This window comes from Ahaetulla prasina, chromosome 2 (genome assembly GCF_028640845.1).
Source record: "Ahaetulla prasina isolate Xishuangbanna chromosome 2, ASM2864084v1, whole genome shotgun sequence".
Lineage (NCBI taxonomy): Eukaryota > Metazoa > Chordata > Lepidosauria > Squamata > Colubridae > Ahaetulla > Ahaetulla prasina.
In genome coordinates this window covers 262,345,229-262,367,348 of record NC_080540.1, presented here as the reverse complement: position 1 = coordinate 262,367,348, position 22,120 = coordinate 262,345,229, and the positions used below count along the sequence as shown (strand labels likewise).

The 22,120-nt window shown below is 42.8% G+C and overlaps 1 protein-coding gene across 1 annotated transcript in view; it reads left to right on the top strand.

Annotated features, from left to right (window-relative positions):
• The window catches only part of ADGRV1 (adhesion G protein-coupled receptor V1), a 307,496-nt gene that overhangs the window by 216,244 nt on the left and 69,132 nt on the right, over positions 1-22,120 (top strand). The window contains exon 85 of the mRNA XM_058172618.1: positions 3,244-3,422. Coding sequence (XP_058028601.1) covers positions 3,244-3,422 — 179 coding nt within the window. The remainder of the gene's footprint in view (positions 1-3,243; positions 3,423-22,120) is intronic.

Below are 22,120 nucleotides of genomic sequence, written 5' to 3'. Positions count from 1 at the left end.
TGCTGTTTGTATTCGATCTATTTAATTCTAGAACACAAAAGATGAGAAGCGTATAGTTATCAAGATTTTAAAAAATGACATTACATATCAGGAATGTACTGTATAGGAAATAGCAAACAAACCAAGCTCACAAAGTTTGCAAGGTCCAGTTGGGTCTGTATTATCATTTATGCAATAAGAGATAAGAAGATGATGCATAAATGTGATTAAATAATTACAGAAAACAAGAATAAGGACACATAGTACCAGTTCTTAGAAAATTGCATGGCTAAAAACCCTTGTTCTAAGAGAATTAATGGGATCATAGCTTTTTGACTAAATAGAATGACAAAAATAAATTTAAGGATTCATCTGTCTGTAGCTGGAGCATGGCCTAGTTTTATTACAAGGTCATGCAGTAAGATGCATTCTACCTAGTACTTTGTTCTTTTAATGTCACAAAAAGGAAGCAACATAGTTATAAAATGAATACAGGGCACAGAAAGCTCCATAAGCTTATTAAAATGATGAGCTGCTAATAAATACATATCCCCCCCACACACACACACACACTCACAGTGTATTATTTAAAATGTCCACTACATCATTTTTCCTTGATTATATTAAGAAAATGTATAGCCACTAATTTCCTCCTCTGACCTTTCGAAATGTTTGCCAAGGTACATTTAAACAATTGCCTATTTATCACTAAATGTTCAATTCTCAGGAGGAATGAGCTGGATAAATTTTTAGATCATTCTTAAGTTAATGTATTGGGAATAAATTCAGTGTGACTTAATACTTCCTGCTTGCAAATGGTTCATTTAGGAGAGGAGAATATTTGGGCTTCAAAAGTTTTGGGGTTATTTTACCATCAGGGGTTCCTTTATAAATCCTTTTTAGATGATGATGAGGATGATGATGATGATGTTGATGATGACGATGATGATGTAATGTTTAGCAGAAGACCTTTTTTTAGCAGCTGTCAAGTATTGTTTCATTTTCTCCAAAAGCACCATACAAATAAGTTTAATGATATGGGCACTGATGTAATCAGCAGTTCTATGTGTGATTCAGAATAGCCCTTACATATTCCAGTATGACAAATGCAGACAATCTGTTTTGCATGTTATGCAAATTAACTGTTAATTCTGCAATTCAGGTGACAGGGATAAAAATTAAACAATACATTTCTGTTTGTCTGATCAAAATTGCTCTTGCTCTTTTTTTACACTGTGTTGCACAGTGGCATAAAACTGTCATCTTATCCAGAGCATGTAGCCCAGCACAAGTTTCTTCAGCAGATGGCTATCAACCCTGCAATGAATTGGGGTCTAGCCTCTCATTATAGAGTGATGCCTTTGGTTTCATGAACATTTTTTTCTTATTTAATACATTTTTCTTAATGTTCATTCAGAAAGAAACTCTATGTTTGTTTTGATTTATGACATTCATACCTTTCTGTTTCCCTGGAAACCTGAGGCAACTTACAAGAAGGGAGGGAAGGTTTCTCTTTTCAATTTATATCCCTTCTACAGTTCTGCAGGATGTATTGAAGAGGTGCCTGACCCAAAGCGGTGACTTGAACTTATTTCTCCTGGGTTCTAATATTTTATCTGTTGTACATATTGCCTTTTGGTTTAATCCAGGGGTGAAATCTAAAAATTTTCCCTTCTTGTTCTGTGGGCATGGCTTAATTGGTGGGTGTGGCTTGGAGGTCAGATGACCGGGTGGGTGTGGCCAATAACAATAAATAATAAAAATAATAAACAAAGTATAAAAAACAATAAGAGGTACCAAAAACCAACTTTCACACTTTACACACATACAACACAACGCAACTGACTTACACACAATGTAAAAGCAGCTGCACTTCACACTTCACACAGCCACACAAAAAGCTCAAAAACCAACTTTCACACTTTACACACACACAACACAACTGACACACACAAACACACACACACACACACATACACACAAAATGCCACATACAGCTTTCTGAGATTTTGTGTGTTTGTGTAGCTAGAGTGAAACACTACAAAATACACCAAATCTTAGAAAGCTGCACAAATATTTTATTTTATTATTTTATTTTATTTTATTTTATTTTATTTTATTTTATTTTATTTTATTTTATTTTATTGTGGACTTCAATTCCCAGAGTTCCTTAGCCAGCAAAGCCAGCCAGCATTAGTTGATCATGAGGAAATAGATTAGCTAAGCAATTGATTCTGTCTGGCTGAAAGTGAAACTGGGGCTTTCGGGCTGGAAAAAAAGCCATGTGTTCATCAGTAATCAGGTAAGTGCCTTAGAATCTCTACTCTTACTTGTAGAAAACATGTTTTCTACAAGTAAGAGTACAAGTAAGGTTCTGCTGAACCTTAGGAAATCAGGTGAGATCGCCAGAGGAGACTTTATTTTATTTTTTTAAGTTTAAAGGCTCTGCCGATCTCAGCTGAGGGGCGGGATCCTCAAAGGCTTTTTTTTTTACTTTTAAAGCCATGTTTCGGCTGAAGAAAAACCGGCTTTTAAAAGTTAAAAAAAAAAACCTCTGCTGATGGTGCAGCTCAGCAGAGGCAGGGGGGGCGGGGTCAGGGATTTTTGCTACCGGTCCTCCGAACCAGCAGCCGCCATCGCTACCAGATCGTGCGAGCCGGTCCAAACCGGGAGCATTTCACCCCGGTTTAACCTATATGAACCACTGCTTTTATACAGTAGAGGCAGACACAAGGATATTTATATTTGATACCAACTGCTTGCAAATATAGATTGCCACTCTTAGACCCATGCTTTTTATTTTTGAACAGTAAAAAGATCAGTACGTGAGCTTAAACATGCTTGGAATAAGCATATATCCATCATCTGACCCCATTCCTAAGAGGTCTGCAAGGGGCATGCATAAGCGCATCAGCGTGCCTACCGTCCCTGTCCTAATGTTTTCTTTTATTATGTTTATGTTATTATGTTTTATTATGATTATGTTTACACTTGTATCTATCATAAAATAAATGCTTGATGAAATAAATAAATAAAATAAATAAAAAATAATAATTAAAACAATTAAAAAGAAAACAAAAACAGGACAGACTCGATGGACCACTAGGTTCCTTTCTGCTGTCAGTTTTCTGTTACTGATTGGGTTGGATGTTTCCAACATCCAACTGATTGGGTTAGTATATTTCTAAAAAGTTGTTGTTACAGAACTGTTAGTAAAATACTATGAAGCATATTGATTGGGTGTTATTCTCTGTTATTCCATAGGCTGTTAATTTTTGGTATATCTTAGTGATGAACGATGAACACACAGAACGGCGTTACCTAATTTTTTTTCTTTTGGGTTGGGGTCTTCCAGCCCTAGTTGTGATACTATTACTAATTATCCTGCGAGGAATCTATCATCATAACCTACAACAGATTTATGGCCTGATTCACAATGACCTGTAAGTATACACATTTATTTGTTTATTTATTAAATATATATGCTACCTATCTTACCTAGAGGTGACATACATAATACATGTATAGTTAAACTACAAATCCTCTCACTTTTCATACCTAAACTAGTTTAGAGAAAGCCAATTTTAAGAATCATATACTTTTTCCTTTCCTGTATTTGATTCAAGAGGAGTGGATTACATGACATTCTGCTCATCTAATGTAATAAAGCAAAAGAGAAATAATGGCAATGTGAATAACACTGAATGACAGGAGTCATTTATAAATGAATCTTCTTCATAATTATAGACATTTGTAGAATTCTAAGGCCTACTCAAATGCAATTTAGAAAGCATGACAAATGGCTACTGTCAGAAAATCCTTCATGTCCATATAGAAAAATGGAAGTGTTATAAATAGGGATGTTGCTGTACTTCTAATACAAAGCAGAAAATATTATTTGGGGGAAGTGGGGTTGTTCCACCACCAATTGCATCTATACAGACACTCATTTGAGTAAAAAAAGTATTAATTGAATGTGGCAAGGTGCTTTGGACTTCTTGTTGGAACACTATTTGTACCTGCTTAAATCAACAAATTAAACAGTACCTAGGTTATAATATTTTGCAGCTTTCTGACATTGCTTAACAAAAATATCACTGGCAATCAGAACTATCATAAACATTCACGAAGACTTAAAGACAAAATTAACTAATGCTCAACTATCATATCATTTTCTCTTTAAATTATTGCATATTTATATGTATTCAAAGTGTCTTAGATACATAGAAATCCAATTTTTTGTTATTTGTCAAAATTTTAAGACATTATGATTATTATTGGATTTTCTGCTATATTTTAAAGGAATACATTTTCTGATTTTGCACAACACCTGTCATGGTAGAGTTTCTAGTCAAAGAAGTAAAACATACACCCAAATCAGGGGTGAAATGCTCCCGGTTCGCACCGGCTCTCCCGATTAGGTAGCGATGGCAGTTGCTGGTTCGGAGGACCGGTAGCAAAACTCCCTAGTCCCGCCCCTCTGCCTCTGCTGAGCCGCACCATCAGCAGAGGGTTTTTTTTTTTTAACATTTAAAAGTTTTTCTTCAGCTGAAACATGCCTTAAAAAGTAAAAAAAAAACCTCTGATGATCGCGGGGCTGAGCAGAGATCATCAGAACACTTTAAAAGTTTTTTTAAAAAAACCCTCTTCAGCCCAAGGGGAAAAGAAAAAAGAAAAAAACCTGAGGTTTTAAAAGCCTCCTCTGGCGATCCCAGAGGAGTTTCCTGATCCTCACAGGTTTTTAAACTCACTTTTTAAACAGCCCCCACTTACAAGAGCCCCACCCAAGCCCAGCCAATTCCCCCTCCTCACTTACCTATAATTATTGCTCTTTCGGGCTGGCAACGGCATGCTTTCTTCAGCTACTGAAGAAAAAAAAAAGCTTGCTTTGACTTCCTGCTTTGCTGGCTGAGGAACTCTGGGATTTGAAGTCCACAATAAAATAAAATAAAATAATGAAATATTTGTGCAGCTTTCTGAGATTTGGTGTGTTTCTGTAGTGTTTCACTCTAACTACACAAACACACAAAATCTCAGAAAGCTGTACATGGCATTTTGTGAGTGTGTGTGTGTGTGTGTGAGTTGTGTGTGTGTAAAGTGTGAAAGTTGGTTTTTGATACCTCTTATTGTTTTTTATACTTTTTTTATTTTTATTATTTATTGTTATTGGCCATGCCCACTCAGTCATCTGACCACCAAGCCACGCCCACCAATTAAGCCACACCCACAGAACCGGTAGGGAAAATTTTTAGATTTCACCCTGACCCAAATCATGTACACAAGTGTTTCTTAACCTTGTTCACTTTCAGATGTGTGGACTTCAACTCCCAGAATTCCTGAGTCAGCAAAGCTGGCTGAGGAATTCTGGGAGCTGAAGTGCACATATCTGAAAGTGACCAAAGTTGAGAAAGACTGATGTACACTAAAAGTGGATCACTGAACATGCAATGCATTGTGAGTTTGATTTATGCTGAAATCAAAATGTGCTTAATACATATTTATTTTTGGACCCCTGACTTAGATTATTTATTTTGCAAACTGCTAAGAGCTTTTTTTCTTGAAGGCACAGCAGGTTGATACCATTCTTTGTAGTCTCTGTGCCTCTCTTATTGATGGGATTCCACCTGCTCTGACTGATATTTCAAAGCTGAGCTCCAACAGGGTGAGTCCCATCCTTCCTTTTGTATAGATAACAATAGTCTGTCAAAATCACTGGAGTTCTTTTTCTGTCGCTCAGGTGGTTTCTGTAAAAACAATTATCTTGAAAAAAAATTAACCTGCTTTTTTCTTTAAAAGAGAAAAGGAAGAAAAATGTGTATAGCTGTTTGCTGTTAGTAGTTTTTAATTAGCACTCTTCTTTTCCTCTTCCTGCATTCCAATTGCCCTGAGGTTTGTGATTCATCTCACAAACCAACATGCTATATTTTTGTCTTGTTTCAGCAAAGGCAACTTTGTTGATTCCTGCAGGCATTGTCAGAACTCTTAAATCAGAAATCAGCATTCTCACATACATATCTTCCTTTGAATACAATCTTTAAAAGCAACCAGGATAGAATTTACTCTTCCTCCTACTAATATTTTGTGTGGTCCAGTACCAGCAGACCAGTGGTGGGTTGCTACCAGTTTGCCCCGGATTGGACGAACCGGTGGCAGTGGACGGCTCCACCCACTCACCCGGATGCGCATATGCAGAAGTAGCGCGAGCGTGTGCATGCCCACAAGCAAATCGGTAGCGACAGGATTAGAAACCCACTACTGCAGCAGACTCTTATTAGAGTGCCACGCTGGAGGCCTAGAATTATAAAATATTGATAAAAATAAAGTGAATTCCCACATGAGCCATTTTTCTCTGGTCTGTGAGTAGATACTAGAAGTACCTACAAATTTCTGATAAACCTTCTACAGACTAATTGGCAATCCTTCTGCCAGCTTCAGTTCATAAGAAGCCAAGTTCTAAATAACTTGAAGCAATCTATTAAATACATGATCCCATCCCAAAATTATCTTTAGACCCCGAGAGCCACACTTCTTACAGATTTGTCTACATTACTTCTTTTTTCATTATGTTTCATTCTTTATTGAACTCAGTCATTGGTGGTCATCCTTTTCTTTCTCCATCAGAAAATGTTTAACTAAATGAGAGCAGCTATGTTTGATAAATAAGATATCTTTAAAATCCATAGGCTATGATCCATAATGGCTCTTATCAACAAAAAAAGTTGCTGGTTACATTTATTGATAGACGTTTATATCTGTATTAGAATTATGCTGACTGTTGGCTGACTGTTGGGGGCGAGTCATTGGCCCCAATGGAAAGGGTGCGCAACTTGGGCGTTCTCCTGGATGGACGGCTGTCTTTTGAAGACCATTTGACAGCCGTCTCCAGGAGAGCTTTTTACCAGGTTCGCCTGGTTCACCAGTTGCGCCCCTTCCTAGACCGGGATGCCCTATGCACGGCCGGAGAAGACGCCTAGAGAGTTCTTGGAGGTCCAGTCATTCGGAGGCTGATCGGACACTAGTTAGGTCCTATAATAGGACCTACCTAGTGGCATTGAGGGAAGCGAGATGTTGCTATGTCTCCTCCCTCATTGCGTCGGCAGATAACCACCCGGCCGCCCTGTTTCGGGTGAGTCGTTCCCTCCTTCAACAGGGGGAGCGGGATGACCCGTTGCAGGGACGAGCTGAGGAGTTTAGTGGTTATCTATACGATAAAATCATTCAGCTTCGGGACGGTCTGGACCAAAATTGGGTAGATCCAGGTGAGACGTCGGAGAGCGGTCTTGTTGAGATTGTTTGGGATGAGTTTAACCCTGTGGCTCCTGAGGACATGGACAGGTTTCTGGATAGGTTGAATGCCACCACGTGTTTACTGGACCCGTGCCCCTCCTGGCTGGTACTGGCCACTCAGGAGGTGACACGAGGCTGGCTTCAGGAGATTACAAATGCTTCTTTGGTGGAGGGGGTCTTTCCGGCCGCCTTGAAAGAGGCGGTGGTGAGGCCCCTCCTCAAGAAGCCTTCCCTGGACCCAGCTGTTTTAGGTAACTATCGTCCAGTCTCCAACCTTCGTTTAGCGGCGAAGGTTGTAGAGAGTGTGGTGGCATGTCAATTACCCCTGTACCTGGATGAATCTGTCTATCTAGACCCGTTCCAGTCCGGCTTCCGGCCCGGATACAGCACTGAGACGGCTTTGGTCGCGTTGGTGGATGATCTCTGGAGGGCCAGGGATAGGGGTTATTCCTTTGCCTTGGTCCTATTAGACCTCTCAGCGGCTTTTGATACCATCGACCATGGTATCCTGCTGCACCGGTTGGAGGGATTGGGGGTGGGAGGCACCGTTTTTCGGTGGTTCTCCTCCTATCTCTCCGATCGGTCGCAGACGGTGTTGACAGGGGGGCAGAGGTTGGCCCCGAGGTGCCTCACTTGTGCGGTTCCGCAAGGGTCGATCCTCTCGCCCCTTCTGTTCAACATCTATATGAAGCCGCTGGGTGAGATCATCAGTGGTTTCGGTGTGAGGTACCAGCTGTACGCTGATGACACCCAGCTGTACTTTTCCACACCGGACCACCCCAACGAAGCTATCGAAGTGTTGCCCCGGTGTCTGGAAGCCGTACGGGTCTGGATGGGGAGAAACAGGCTCAAGCTCAATCCCTCCAAGACAGAGTGGCTGTGGATGCCGGCATCCCGGTACAGTCAGCTGCAGCCGCGGCTGACTATTGGGGGCAAGTCATTGGCCCCGATGGAGGGGGTGCGCAACTTGGGCGTCCTCCTGGATGAACGGCTGTCCTTTGAAGATCATTTGGCGGCCATCTCCAGGAGAGCTTTTTACCAGGTTCGCCTGGTTCGCCAGTTGCGCCCCTTTCTAGACCGGAATGCCCTATGCACGGTCACTCACGCTCTCGTGACGTCTCGTCTGGATTTCTGCAATGCTCTCTACATGGGGCTCCCCTTGAGGAGCACCCGGAGGCTCCAGTTAGTTCAGAATGCGGCTGCGCGGGTGATAGAGGGAGCCCCTCGTGGCTCCCATGTGACACCTCTCCTGCGCAGACTGCACTGGCTACCTGTGGCCTTCCAGGTGCGCTTCAAGGTTCTGGTGACTATCTTCAAAGCGCTCCATGGCATAGGGCCGGGATACTTACGGGACCGTCTGCTGCTACCGAATACCTCTCACCGACCCGTGCGCTCTCACAGAGAGGGACTCCTCAGGGTGCCGTTGGCCAGACAGTGCCAGCTGGCGACACCCAGGGGAAGGGCCTTTTCTGTGGGGGCCCCCACCCTCTGGAATGAGCTTCCCCCAGGACTTCGCCAACTTCCCGACCTTCGAACCTTTCGCCGCGAGCTTAAGACACATCTATTTATTTGCGCAGGACTGGACTAGATTTTAAATTCGAATTGGTTTTAATGGGGATTTTATTATTTTTATTGTCATTTTTAATTATTCTGCCATTTGTAATAAGTTTTTTAATGGATGTTTTAATTGTATTTATATGTATATTTTTATCTGGCTGTGAACCGCCCTGAGTCCCTAGGGAGATAGGGCGGTATAAAAATACGATAGATAGATAGATAGATAGATAGATAGATAGATAGATAAATAAATAAATAAATAAATAAATAAATAAATAAATAAATAAATAAATAAATAAATAAATAAATAAACTAACTCATGCTCTCGTGACATCTCGTCTGGATTACTGCAATGCTCTCTACATGGGGCTTCCCTTGAAGAGCACCCGGAGGCTCCAGTTAGTCCAGAATGCGGCTGCGCGGGTGATAGAGGGAGCCCCTTGTGGCTCCCATGTGACACCTCTCCTGCGCAGACTGCACTGGCTACCTGTGGCCTTTCGGGTGCGCTTCAAGGTTTTTGTAACTATCTTCAAAGTGCTCCATGGCATAGGGCCGGGTTACCTACGGGACCGTCTGCTGCCACCGATTGCCTCCCACCGACCCGTGCGCTCTCACAGAGAGGGACTCCTCAGGGTGCCGTTGGCCAGACAGTGCCAGCTGGCGACACCCAGGGGAAGGGCCTTTTCTGTGGGGGCCCCCACCCTCTGGAATGAGCTTCCCCCAGGACTTCGCCAACTTCCCGACCTTCGAACCTTTCGCCGCGAGCTTAAGACACATCTATTTATTTGCGCAGGACTGGACTAGATTTTAAATTCGAATTGGTTTTAATGGGGATTTTATTATTTTTATTGTCATTTTTAATTATTCTGCCATTTGTAATAAGTTTTTTAATGGATGTTTTAATTGTATTTATATGTATATTTTTATCTGGCTGTGAACCACCCTGAGTCCCTAGGGAGATAGGGCGGTATAAAAATACGATAGATAGATAGATAGATAGATAGATAGATAGATAGATAGATAGATAGATAGATAGATAGATAAATAAATAAATAAATAAATAAATAAATAAATAAATAAATAAATAAATAAATAAATAAATAAATAAACTAACTCATGCTCTCGTGACATCTCGTCTGGATTACTGCAATGCTCTCTACATGGGGCTTCCCTTGAAGAGCACCCGGAGGCTCCAGTTAGTCCAGAATGCGGCTGCGCGGGTGATAGAGGGAGCCCCTTGTGGCTCCCATGTGACACCTCTCCTGCGCAGACTGCACTGGCTACCTGTGGCCTTTCGGGTGCGCTTCAAGGTTTTTGTAACTATCTTCAAAGTGCTCCATGGCATAGGGCCGGGTTACCTACGGGACCGTCTGCTGCCACCGATTGCCTCCCACCGACCCGTGCGCTCTCACAGGGAGGGACTCCTTAGGGTGCCGTCCGCCAGGCAATGCCGACTGGCGACACCCAGGGGAAGGGCCTTCTCTGTGGGGGCTCCCACCCTCTGGAACGAACTTCAACTTCCTGACCTTCGAACCTTTCGCCGCAAGCTTAAGACACATCTATTTATCTGCACAGGACTGGACTAGAATTTTAAATTTTAAATTTGGTTTTTAACGGGGTTTATTATTTTAATCGTAATTTTAATATTCGGCCTTATTCAATAAGTTTTTTAATTGGTGTTTTATCTTGTATTTATATTTGTGTTTTTATCAGGCTGTAAACCGCCCTGAGTCCCTCGGGAGATAGGGCAGTATAAAAATGTGATTAAATAAATAAATAAATAATAAATAAATGCATATTTTTTAAAAATTTGAATTATCAGATTAAAGTAAAAATAGCTCAAACTGAATAAAACTCCTGAAAACTTTATGGCAATGTCATGGTATGTTAATATTAGTATTGTTGTCGCTCTTGGTCACATTGTCAATTGATACTGGATTTGGCAGTCTTATCTATCAAGTACGTCCCAAGAATTTAGGATAAGCAACTATCGTTCTTTGGTAGTGTTAAATATATTGTTGCAGGATGTAAGCTGTTCCAACTTAAACTGCCTTTTGCAATTGACCGATGTACTTTTGTCAATGCTAATGGGGTTCAAGAAGTGCTCTAATTGTTTGGCGATTATTGTTGGACCCTGTTATTGTTGGTACTACCTTTGCTTTCTTTTGCAACAGTTCTACTTCTATTTGCAGGTCTTTTTCTTCAATTCCTTCAGTTCTATTTTACTGTCTTTGGGTTTTGCAGTATTCACATCCAATACTTTTGCCATGTCTCTTTTCTATTCTACATTTGGTCTTTCTTATAGACCAGTTTAGACCATTTGATATTCAGTCTGCATTTGTGGTGTATTAGATTCAGTGCATCTTATTCTCTGTCCTTCAGATATTCTTCTGGTGCTCTTTTTTCTTCTTCAGTTGCCAGGTGTACTTACAACATTCCACTCCTACCTAAGCTCCTTGGTAACTGGTCTGCCAAGATTGCAGAATCTGTGAATAAAGGGCATTGTCATTATATTTCTGGTCTTCTTATCCTGGGCTTCTTGTTCCATTTGAGTCCAGTTCACTAATCCAGTTGTATATTAACTAGAATTGCCCAGGGATTAATCAACTTGATCGTATTTTGTTCACCGAGTTTGGATTTTAAAATCTTCTTCCATAGGGCATCTTAATTCCTTCAGTTTCATTACTTCCCCTGTTGATGGTAAGGGTAGCACATTTGTCCTGTCCAAACTCCATTGCAATATTTGGCTGCATATTAGAGTGTTTGCAAACTATTTTATTTCAGATTGTCTATCTAAAGGAGGTAGAATATCCTGACATATGTTTTTGTTGTTTGTTAGCCATGGCCTGACTTCCAGTTGTCTAGTATTATTGACAGCGGAATTAATGACAAACAGTGCTAAGCATGAGCCTCCTTGAAAGTTTCCTTTCTTGATATTAACCTCTCCCAGTCTATCACCAGGACCAGCAACTGTGTCTTCCATTGTGCCATTGATCTTTGCACAAAGTTTCTAATGTTTCAACTGACTCCTGTTATTTCTAGACACTTGGTTGTCCAATCATGTGGCAGGGAGCTAAACGCCTTCTTGTAATCAATCCAAGCTATATTAAAGTTGGGCTTCTTTCTTTTGCAATTTGCCAAAATTATCTTAGCAATTAAGAGCTAATGATTTGTTCCTTTGTTGCTCGGGCAGTTTCCTTTCTGAATAGGTGGGAAAAGCTTGTTTTCAGTTAAATGCTGTTGGGTTACATCAGCTAGTTAGCAATCTCATCTGGGATATTTTCATGTTTTTCTCAGTCTTTTTTTGTAATTCTGTATTCATATATTTTGTAATAATTCTGTAATTATGTTTAAACAGTACATTTTAGGCAAAGGAAAAAATCCTTTTACAAAAAAAAATCCAATACAAATATAGTGTGCCTATTTAATCCCCCATGGGTGCCTGAACATGGTGGCAACCACCATGACTAAAGCCTAGAATGAAGTGGCTCCAAATTCTGATCCACTAAAAATATTCTCAGTGATAGAACTAACAGAAGTTGCACCTGTTGCCTTTCCCCTGTTGAGTAAATGAAAATAGTGCTGTGTTTGTTTTAGGCACCCCATCCCATCCTATCCTAAATGAAAGGCAAAGGAAAAACAAATTCTACATTGGATAGTAACAATGGAATAACAAAAAAAGAAATAACTACAATGGAATAAAACATAAATATAAAACATTGTGGGGAAAACTTTCTTGTAAGAGAACCTCTGCTTCCCTTCTGTTTATTTTACAACAAATGACCACAATATAAATACATATGTGTGTTTGTGTGTATATATGTGTGCATATTAACTTACACATGGTGTAGTAACTATCTGAATCCTTTCATTTATTATCGTTATTAGTCTTATAATATTCTTTCTAAAGAATATTATAAATACCATCCTAAAAATGGTGTTTCAATTGTGTAAACTCACCCTGCTGCATAATGCATAGTACATATGGGAGGCCTTCTTGTTCATGTTCTCCAATTTTAGTCTCCTAGTCTGATAATGGTGTTCCAAATTTGTTCTTACAGCTGTCGGTATATAATGTATATCTTAGTAAATTGTGACGTTTTTATATCAGTACTATGGCTTTCTCACCTATGTATATGTTTTCATGAGGACAATATTATGTTCTGGGTTTCCTATTTTTTATAGCACATTTCACAGCTTGAATGCCACATTGAAGGCTTTTCTGTAATCAGTGAAGAACATATTGACTTATTTTTATGCCAGCAATAAACATTTTGCTAGTTGTGAAATTATTGGTATGGTTTGCATAATCTATTAAACCTCCTTCTTTTGGTATTGGAATGTAGATTGACATCTTCCAATCTGGTGGCCACTGTTGTTAGCATAGCTTAATTACAACCTTTACTGATTTCTGTTTAGTCGCCTGCCAAAATTCAGGGGGTATTCCATCAATTCCTATTGCCTTCTGATTTAAAGACTGGAGTGCTGATCTAAGTTCATCTTCTATCCTCATGATTTAGCTTTTTTTAAAGAAAGAAAAAAAGCCTATTCTAAAGTGGAGCCTAAATCCAGATAATGAATTGTTTTTTTCATCTTGATAAATATTTATGAAATTAATTTGGATGGCTGTTTTTGCTTGCTTCCTAAATCTGAAGCAAAATTGTCATGGATGAATAGATGGATGGATGGGTAGACAGACAGAACGATAGATTGGTATCAGAATCAAAGCTTTTAAACGTAACTGGATTTTCCATTGCAGTAAAAAATGTATTATTTCATAAAAATTTACAATTAAAATTAAATGATTTTATGGCAGTCATGATAATCTCAAAAGTTATTTTTTTTTTTGAATAAATACATCACCCTGCATTATACTATTTAGATCAACGCTCTTGAACAATTGATATGGTACATCTGAGAACTGTTTGTTTTGACTTATAAAGCTGCTGGCATTCAGAACAGAAAATCTTTTAAAGAAAATCCCCTGTTCGTGCTGTATTAGCATTTAAAGGGCTTTCCAGGATTTGCAAACACATTTCAGAGAAGAGAAACAAAAACAACAATCTCTAAACAATAACCAAGGGAAATCCAGATAATCTGGTGCAATTTGGTTTTTCTTTTTCTTTCATTTAAAAATAGATCTATACAGGAAGATTTATTAAATGATTTCATACCCAGTGAATTTTATATTCTAACGCTCTATTCGATAAAATTATGAAGTTATTATCTCCAAAATGTCTGAATTTGGAGATAGTTTTTTGTTGATAAAAGTATCTGCCTTGTGCAATATCTTCAGTTTCCAAATAGTGCAGCTGTATAAAATATATGTTTATGTTATTCCATTATATTTCAGAACTGAGAAGTAACACAGTGTCAGCCTGCTCCAGAAACCAGAAAGTGATAGAATGAGAGGCAGATTTAGCTCCTTTTCTGGCCCATAAAAAGTAATGGTAAAGTCTTCAGGTACCATAATCTGAGACAAGTGATCAGATCGAAGTAGGGAAGTATAGGAATGCTAAGTCCAAGAAAATCCAAGAAATTCACTATATTTAAGTCCAAGAACTTCATTATGCTTGTTTTAAGCATTGCATTTATGGTATGTAAGATAATGTTTGATTCATTTCCAAGAATACTGGATTTAATTCTTTTTGCTGACTTGGCACCTAGACAAGTCAATATGCCAACAACTAAACTCATGGTAGAATAGAATCCAGATAGGTAGGTAGAAGATTTTATTTGGGGATTCAAATTAATCCCATCATTAGCAGGGACAACTGTTCCATTTTCTGACCTTTTCAAGAGTTGGATCACTTATCTATCATGTTTCCCCGAAAATAGGAAATGTCCCGAAAATAAGGCCAAGTCTGATTTTTGGGGTGGGCGTAAATATACACCCTCCCCCGAAAATAAGCCCTAGTGATGGGGTGGGCGTGGCCAGCGCAGGAGGCAGCCCTTCCCTTCCCCCGTCACCTCAGGGCTTCTCAGCCCCTTAATCAGATCAGCTGAGCTGCTCAGGCCGCCATTCACAGCTGATTCATGGGTGTCACTCAGGTCGCCACCTCTAGCAAGTGCAGCCACTTTTGCAGCCAATTGCGGCTGCAAAGGAAGCTGGAGGCCAAGCGACACACCCTACATGCCTCACACCCTCTGTTGTGATCCGCAAACAGCCTGTGGAGCTGACAGCATAGTCGTACAGTGAGGAGGCTGGGGAGGAACATGGGCCAGTCCTGGAGTCTGGGGAAGGCCTGGACAAGAGCTCTGCATTGGTGGCAGAGATGGAGCCAGGGCCAGCTGAGAGTGATGGGTGGACTCCCGAACCCCCAGAGTCGGACAGCAGAGAGGGAGAGGAACAGGAGCAGTTCCTAGTGCACACATGCGCACAGCTGCCAGAAGGCAAGAGCATCTAAAGCAAAAGGAACAACCTGGGAGTAAGGCCAGGAGACAATTGGCCCCACCCATAAGTCTTAAAAGAGAAACAAAGGCACTTGGGCCTTTTGCAGGAAAGCAACATTGCTAACTCTGTTTCCAATCGTCATTTCTTGTTTGTTTCTGAACACTGTGGGGCTTTGCCAAGTAAGGCCTTTGGCAGGGTGTCAAAGAAGATAAAGGTTGGTAATTATCCTGAAGGACTTCTTCTGAAGGACTTTTTTTGTAACTAATTGGGACTCAGCTGGGAATGAATGTAATTTTCAGCTGTTACAATAAAATAGGTTTTTTGGGGACTAATTGTGTATTGTAATGACTCAACAAGTCTAGGTCAAAACACCCTCCTTACCTTATTGTGAGTCACAGCAGGCAATTCCGTCCACGGAACAGCTGTCTCATGGGTGCCGCTCCAGCCGGTGCCTCCAGCAAGCATGGCTGTTTTTGCCATTGATTGCGGCCACTTCTGCAGCAGGAGGCCAAATGAAGCACTCCATGTGCCTCGTGCCAGCCTTCTGAAGGTTACTGTGGCAGCAGCTATCCACAATTTTTTTTACCCTTATTTCGTCCTGACCATACTGGGCCATGTGGGTCGGGATGAAATATAGGTTAAATAATTGTGGATAGCTGCTGTTACAGTACCCTTCAGAAGGCTGGCATGAGGGGCGAGTCTCCTGCAAAAGGAGCACTTTTGGGAGAGAAGGCAAAGGGGAAGCGATCGCTTGTAAGCTGCCACCCAGCTCCCGCCTCTCCACTGCCCCCGCAGCCCCAAAGCCCATTCCCACCCGGCTCCCTTTTCCACAGTGCCCAGCTCTTTATCGAAGGGGGTGGCAAGTGGGGTGGAGGCAAGATGCATGGAGCGAGACAGGGCTCACTCCTCTTGCTGTCTCTTCTCCCCCTCTCACCGGGCATGGCAGGGCTTCCTGCCCCTGCCCAAGTTGGGTGCAATTTGGGGTGGCAGGTGGGGAGGGGTGGGGCCGGGGATATATGAGATGCATGTCTTATCTGCTTTGCAGCTTTGTTGCGTGTCTTGCCAGGCAAACACGTTATAGGGTAAAAACAACCTTGCAAGTTCAATCAAACTTCTTGAACTCGCGAGAACTTTGTTTTTACCCTACAACATGTTTGCCTGCAGACAACGGCGAGACACACAACGGAGCTCCAAGGCAGGTAAGATGTACGTCTTGCGTCTCCCTATTTATTTATTTATTTATTTATTTATTTATTTATTTATTTATTTATTAGATTTTTATACCGCCCTTCTCCCGAAGGACTCAGGGCGGTGTACAGCCAAAAGATAAAAACCCAATGTATATACAATTAAAACAAAAAATGTAAAACAAAGCATATTACAAAATGGCCGACATATAAAAATGTAAAATTTAAAAAACCCTAAAATAATAATAAAACCCCAATTAAAATTTAATAAAACTATTAAGCCAGTCCCGCTTGAATAAATAAGTGTGTTTTTAGCTCACGGCGAAAGGTCCCTAGCCCCTGGCAAGGGGGGAGAAGAGACGCCAAGAGAAGCAAGTCCTGTCTCGCCAACATGTCTTGCTTCTCCCCCGCCCCACATGCCATCCCCTCAATAAAGAGGCAGGTGCTGTGGAAAAGGGAGCCAAGCGGGTGCAGGCTTTGGGCGTCTGGGGCTGCCAGGAGTTGCCCGGCGTAGAGGGAGTGGGGCAGGAGTTTGCAGGCGCGGGGGATGGATGGATGGGAGGCGGGTGAGTGCCAAAAATGCCGAGGAGATTTCCACCTTTGGTTGCCCCAGCGAACAGCTGATGAGCGGCTGTGTTGCGCTACCATAGAAGCGCAACACAGCAGCAGCCATGAGGTGGCCACGCTCACCGTCTCCTGCACCCCCCAAAATAATAAGACAACCCCCCCCCCCCGATAATAAGGCCAAGCCCTTATTTCAGGGTTGAAAAAATATAAGACAGAGATTTATTTCCAGCTTGTGGAGGGTATTAAGGACAGCAGAGGAAGGGGCTGATTAAACCTTCTGTACATAGAACAACTATATTGTTCTTGATTCTTTTTCCTGAACCCACTTAATAAACTACATGGGAATACTGAGGAAAATAAGAATGACCCAATGATGGTGACAGCATAGCAAGGTCATTATTCACTGCCTAGTATTCAGCTGCCTAGTAAAAGTTCTTTAGGGTAGCCATTGCTTTTTATCAAGAACCATCACTGCATGAGGAGCGCAGCGTTGAGGCCAATTGTAGATACAGCTTCTTTTCTTTTTTTAATTTTCTTTTCACTTCTCTTCATTATTTCCTTTTTTTGCATCATTGTAGTCCACTGGATAGAACACTCTACTCAGTCCTCTGAATATAAGCAAACATCTTTGAAGTGGTTCTTGGCTGCCTAATATAGATACATTGAGGTTGCTTACAATTTATGGTTATACTTGGAATTCTTTTAAGTATGGAATGAGAAAAACCAGTCCCCTCCCCCCCCAATTATAGTGCTTAGCTCCCTCACTATTTGCTATTCTAGCTGTGGAGGATACCCCAAGCTACTCTCCTCCAGCATAGGAATTTGCCATGGTTAGTGCAAATTTGGGGAATATTTATTCCAAATATCCTGTGGATATCAGTTTGAAAAATGCTAGTCTAATTAATTCCATTTTCATCTCAATCATCAGTTAATTAATTTGAATTTGGGAATCTCCCTTCCTCAATATTGTAAACCAAGCGTTCCTGCTGTTAAAATGTTACCTAAAAAAACCAAAGTATCAAGGGAATTTCATATATGTGTTTTACTAACTAGTTTTGTTTTGTCAAGAATATTCAGGATTTATCTTCTGTTTACATTAAAATATATTGATATGTAAGTTTAGTTCAAAGATCTTGACTAACAACACATAATCTTTTACTTTGCTTCTGGGCTTGGAACAAGTGCTTGCAAAGCACTAGTTTTATTCCTGTAATTTTGGTATAAACAGTTGATAAGAAAAATAGGAAACTCTAAGAGGGAGTTTTGCTAATCTCAATATTTTTGTTTTTCTTACTTTCCTAGAACCTGCCTTATGAATTTTAAGTAAAAAATCGGTGCACACACTTTAGCTATAACAAATGTATTACTCGCTAACTACTTTGAGGGTTTTTCAGGGCAATTTATATTTTCCAGGGGAGTATCAGATCCCTACTGGTGTCCATAACCACATTAGGTTAAATTTCTAGTCCTGTAAATTTGAAATGTAGGCAGAGTTGTGTACATCTATTGCCGAAGTAAATACATAAGCTCTGTTCATACAAATTGTTGTAGACTGAGGATCAGGAATTTTCTGCCATTTATCAGCCATCATTGCTGATACAAACTGCAATCATACAAACTTAATATTTTCATCTGAAAGTTGAGTTGTGGCAACTGGAGTTTTTTCTTTTTTTCGTTTGAAACATCTTGCTTTTTATCCAAGTAGCTTCTTCAGTCTGATATAATACATCATCAACATAATACTTTTATCTATTCACTGTTTTTCTTTGTGAATAGATTCCATTTCCAAGCTAAAGAGCCAGCACTGTCCGAAGATGTTTCTATGGCCATGTGGCCATGACTAAATGCCAAAGGTGCAGGGAATGCTGTTACCTTCCCACCAAAGATGGTCCCTATTTTTCTGCTTGCGTTCAAACTGCTAGGTTGCCAGAAGTTGGGACAAGTAACAGGAGCTCACCCCGTAACACAGCACTAGGGATTCGAACCGCTGAACTGCTGACCTTTCGTTCGACAAGCTCAGTGTCTTAGCCACAGAGCCCCTGCGTCCCTCCTAGGAAGAATAACTCCCAGTAATTATAGTAATCAAACTAAATTTCGGGAAACAAGACGGCATTAACTAGGCCAGACAGATGTATGATATCTTCACAGTCCTTCTGAGAGGAAGCAAACATCTACAAATTCTTTATTGTGCTCACAATAAAATAAAAAGTTGTAATTAATCTAATTATTAATAAACGTTTATGATTTTAGCAGGCATCATTTTGTCTTTGATTTAGATGTTAATTTGTTCTGCAGGTAAGGGCACAGTGGTGGCTGCTAAAATCATGGAAGTTTGTATCAAGCATTTGTATGAATATTTGTATTAGTACAAATATTCCTTCTACGCATGCGCAAGATGGCGGCTTACTGAAGGCCGGATCAGCGGCTGGCGAGATCCCTGGCTGACGGCGATGTTTTGTTGTCGCCTATGCCGCTGGCACCCCCCGGCCCGGTGAATTTCACACCCCAGCAATCGCGGGTGGGGTCTTTGGGCCTCCTTGAACCCGCGGTTGCTGCGCTGGAGGCCGGAGAAACTGGAGACGGGGCGGGCGAAGATGGCGGCCCTGCGGAGGTGCGTGGGCGGCCGGCCGGCCCTCAGCTGTTCTCAGCTGTTTGGCGGTGAGCGGCGTCTGTTTCTAGCGCCGCTACCGCTTCCATCAGGCGATACCCACCCCGGATTAAGCCTCATGGACTCGGCTCCCCCGCTCTTGCTGTCATCTCCCTGTTGGTTACAGGGTGAGCGGTGGGAGACGAACGGCCATGTGGAGGCGTGGGGGGGCGGCGGGTGCCAGCTTCGCCGCGACGCCCGGGTTGCGTGGCTCGGCACTTTGGCCCTCGCTTTTCTAAAACATCTTTTCCGTCGGCGGTTGAGGCTTGGCGGACTGGTGAAGGCGGCCTTGTGGAGATGGGGGGAGGGGGCTGCATGTTTTTCAGTTGAGACGGCGCTTATTCAGCTGCGCCCTGTTTGCACCCCTGGACTACGCCTCCTTGGACTTCTGGTTTCCAGCTTGTTGGACTATCTCTCCCACTGAGGGTGGGGGCAAGTGATGGACATGACGACCATGTTGAGGCGTGGGGCAGGAAGGTGTATTCTCCAGCTGACATTGTGGCTACCCTTTACCCCCACTCCCGGACCTCCTTCCTGGACTGCTGGAACATCTCTCCCGCAGACGGTACACTCCGGTCCAGCGGAACATCTACCTGGTAGATGGGTTGAGACGGTTTACGATCTTTTGTCTGCTAATCCACCAGGATATAAATGGACCTTACATCTCTCCAGGACGGACTGCCTGTCTCTTTTTTCCATCTGTTACCGGACCCCAGAAAAACATCCCAGCATAACATCTTAGCTGCCAAATGGGACATAGTCAGCTGACGGTCGATTCTATGCGTTATTCGCCACAGGAACTCTTGTGCCTGCGAGGTGCCCCCGCCTCGCAGGAATGGCCCGCCACATTACCGAGGGCCGGCCTCTATGACGGGTCTTGGGACCCACAGAGGTGGCATGCGAAAAAGAAGGGCTTATGGGGTTTTTTAGAGAGGGAATTTTTAAGGGGTGGGAGGGTAAGGGCGGGTAATGGGGGTAACCCGTCGGGTAGGGGGCCAGTTCCTGCACATGCTCGCGGCGGTTTTTCTTTATCAGGTCCAGAGGTTATGGGGAGGCGTGTTCCTATTTGTGAGGTGGTTCTATCGACACGGTAAGTGGGAGAGGCAGGTATGGCGAGCGAGGGTCATATCAAGTTTCGGGAGCGCGTGCTCGATGTTTGAAAGCGATCACGCGCTCCGACCCCTTGGACTTCTCCCGTTCCCCGGATGGTCAGGATCCTCAGAGCTTGGGCCTTCGGTTGATGTTGTACAATGCAGGTCCGTGGTGAACAAAGCCCCCTTGTTTGTGATCTTATACAGGGGTTCGCGGACCTTATGGGCATTACGGAGACCTGGTTGGGCACTGAAGGGCGTGCCCTGGTTGAGTTGTGCCCGCCGGGTTTCCGTGCATTCCATCAACCGAGGCCCAGGGTAGGGGTGGGGGTGGCGGTTGTGATTAGAGAGTCTAGAGCCGAGGAGACCACTGTACCTCAGATTGCCGGGTGCGAATCCCTCTTTGTGAGATGGGGTCATAGGTGTCAGATGGGTATGCTGATCACGTACCTGGCTCCTTGCTGCGTGACAGCTGCCCTGCCCGAGCTCCTGGAGGTGCTGGCTGGGGTGGCAGTTGAGACCCCCAGACTTTTAGTCATGGGGGACTTTAACTTGCCATCGTCCGGCTCGTCATCGACGGCAGCTCGGGAGTTCACGGCTTCCATGACGGCCTTGGACATGACCCAAGTAGTTGATGGCCCTACTCACATTGGGGGTGGCACTCTGGACCTGATTTTTCTCTCTGGTCAGTGGTTGAGAGATCTGGACTTAAAGGAATTAGTCATTGAACCTTTGTCATGGTCAGATCACTCTCTTCTTCGCCTGGACTTTCTGACCGCCATTCACCACCGCAGGGAGACGGAGCCGACACGTTGGTTCCGTCCCAGGCGCCTGATGGACCCGGATGGGTTCCGGACGGAGCTTGGGCCATTTCCTGAGGTCTGGCTCACGGCTCGACTGAGGAACTTGTTGCGGCCTGGGAACAGGCGCGGCGGGGCCTTAGACTGTGTCGTGCCTTTGCGGCCTCTGACCCGGCGCAGGTCCCAACCGGCTCCTTGGTTCTCCGAGGAGCTGAGAGGATGAAGCGCCGGAGAAGGCGCCTGGAGAGTCTCTGGAGGTCTGGCCGTTCGAAGCTGATCGGACACTAGTGAAGTCCTATACCAGGACTTACCTAGTGGCATTGAGGAAGCGAGGCGTAGCTCGCCTCCTCCCTCATTGCATCGGCAGATAACCGCCCAGCCGCCCTGTTTGGGTGACTCGCTCCCTCCTACACCAGGGGCGGGATGACCCGTTGCAGGGACGTGCTGAGGAGTTTAACGGTTATCTATCGATAAAATCGTTCAACCGGGATGGTCTGGACCAAGATTGCAGTGACGCGGGTGAGATGCTCGAGGTGGTCTTGGTGACATTGTTTGGGATGAGTTTGACCCTGTGGCTCCGAGGACATGGACAGGTTGTTGGGTAGGTTGAA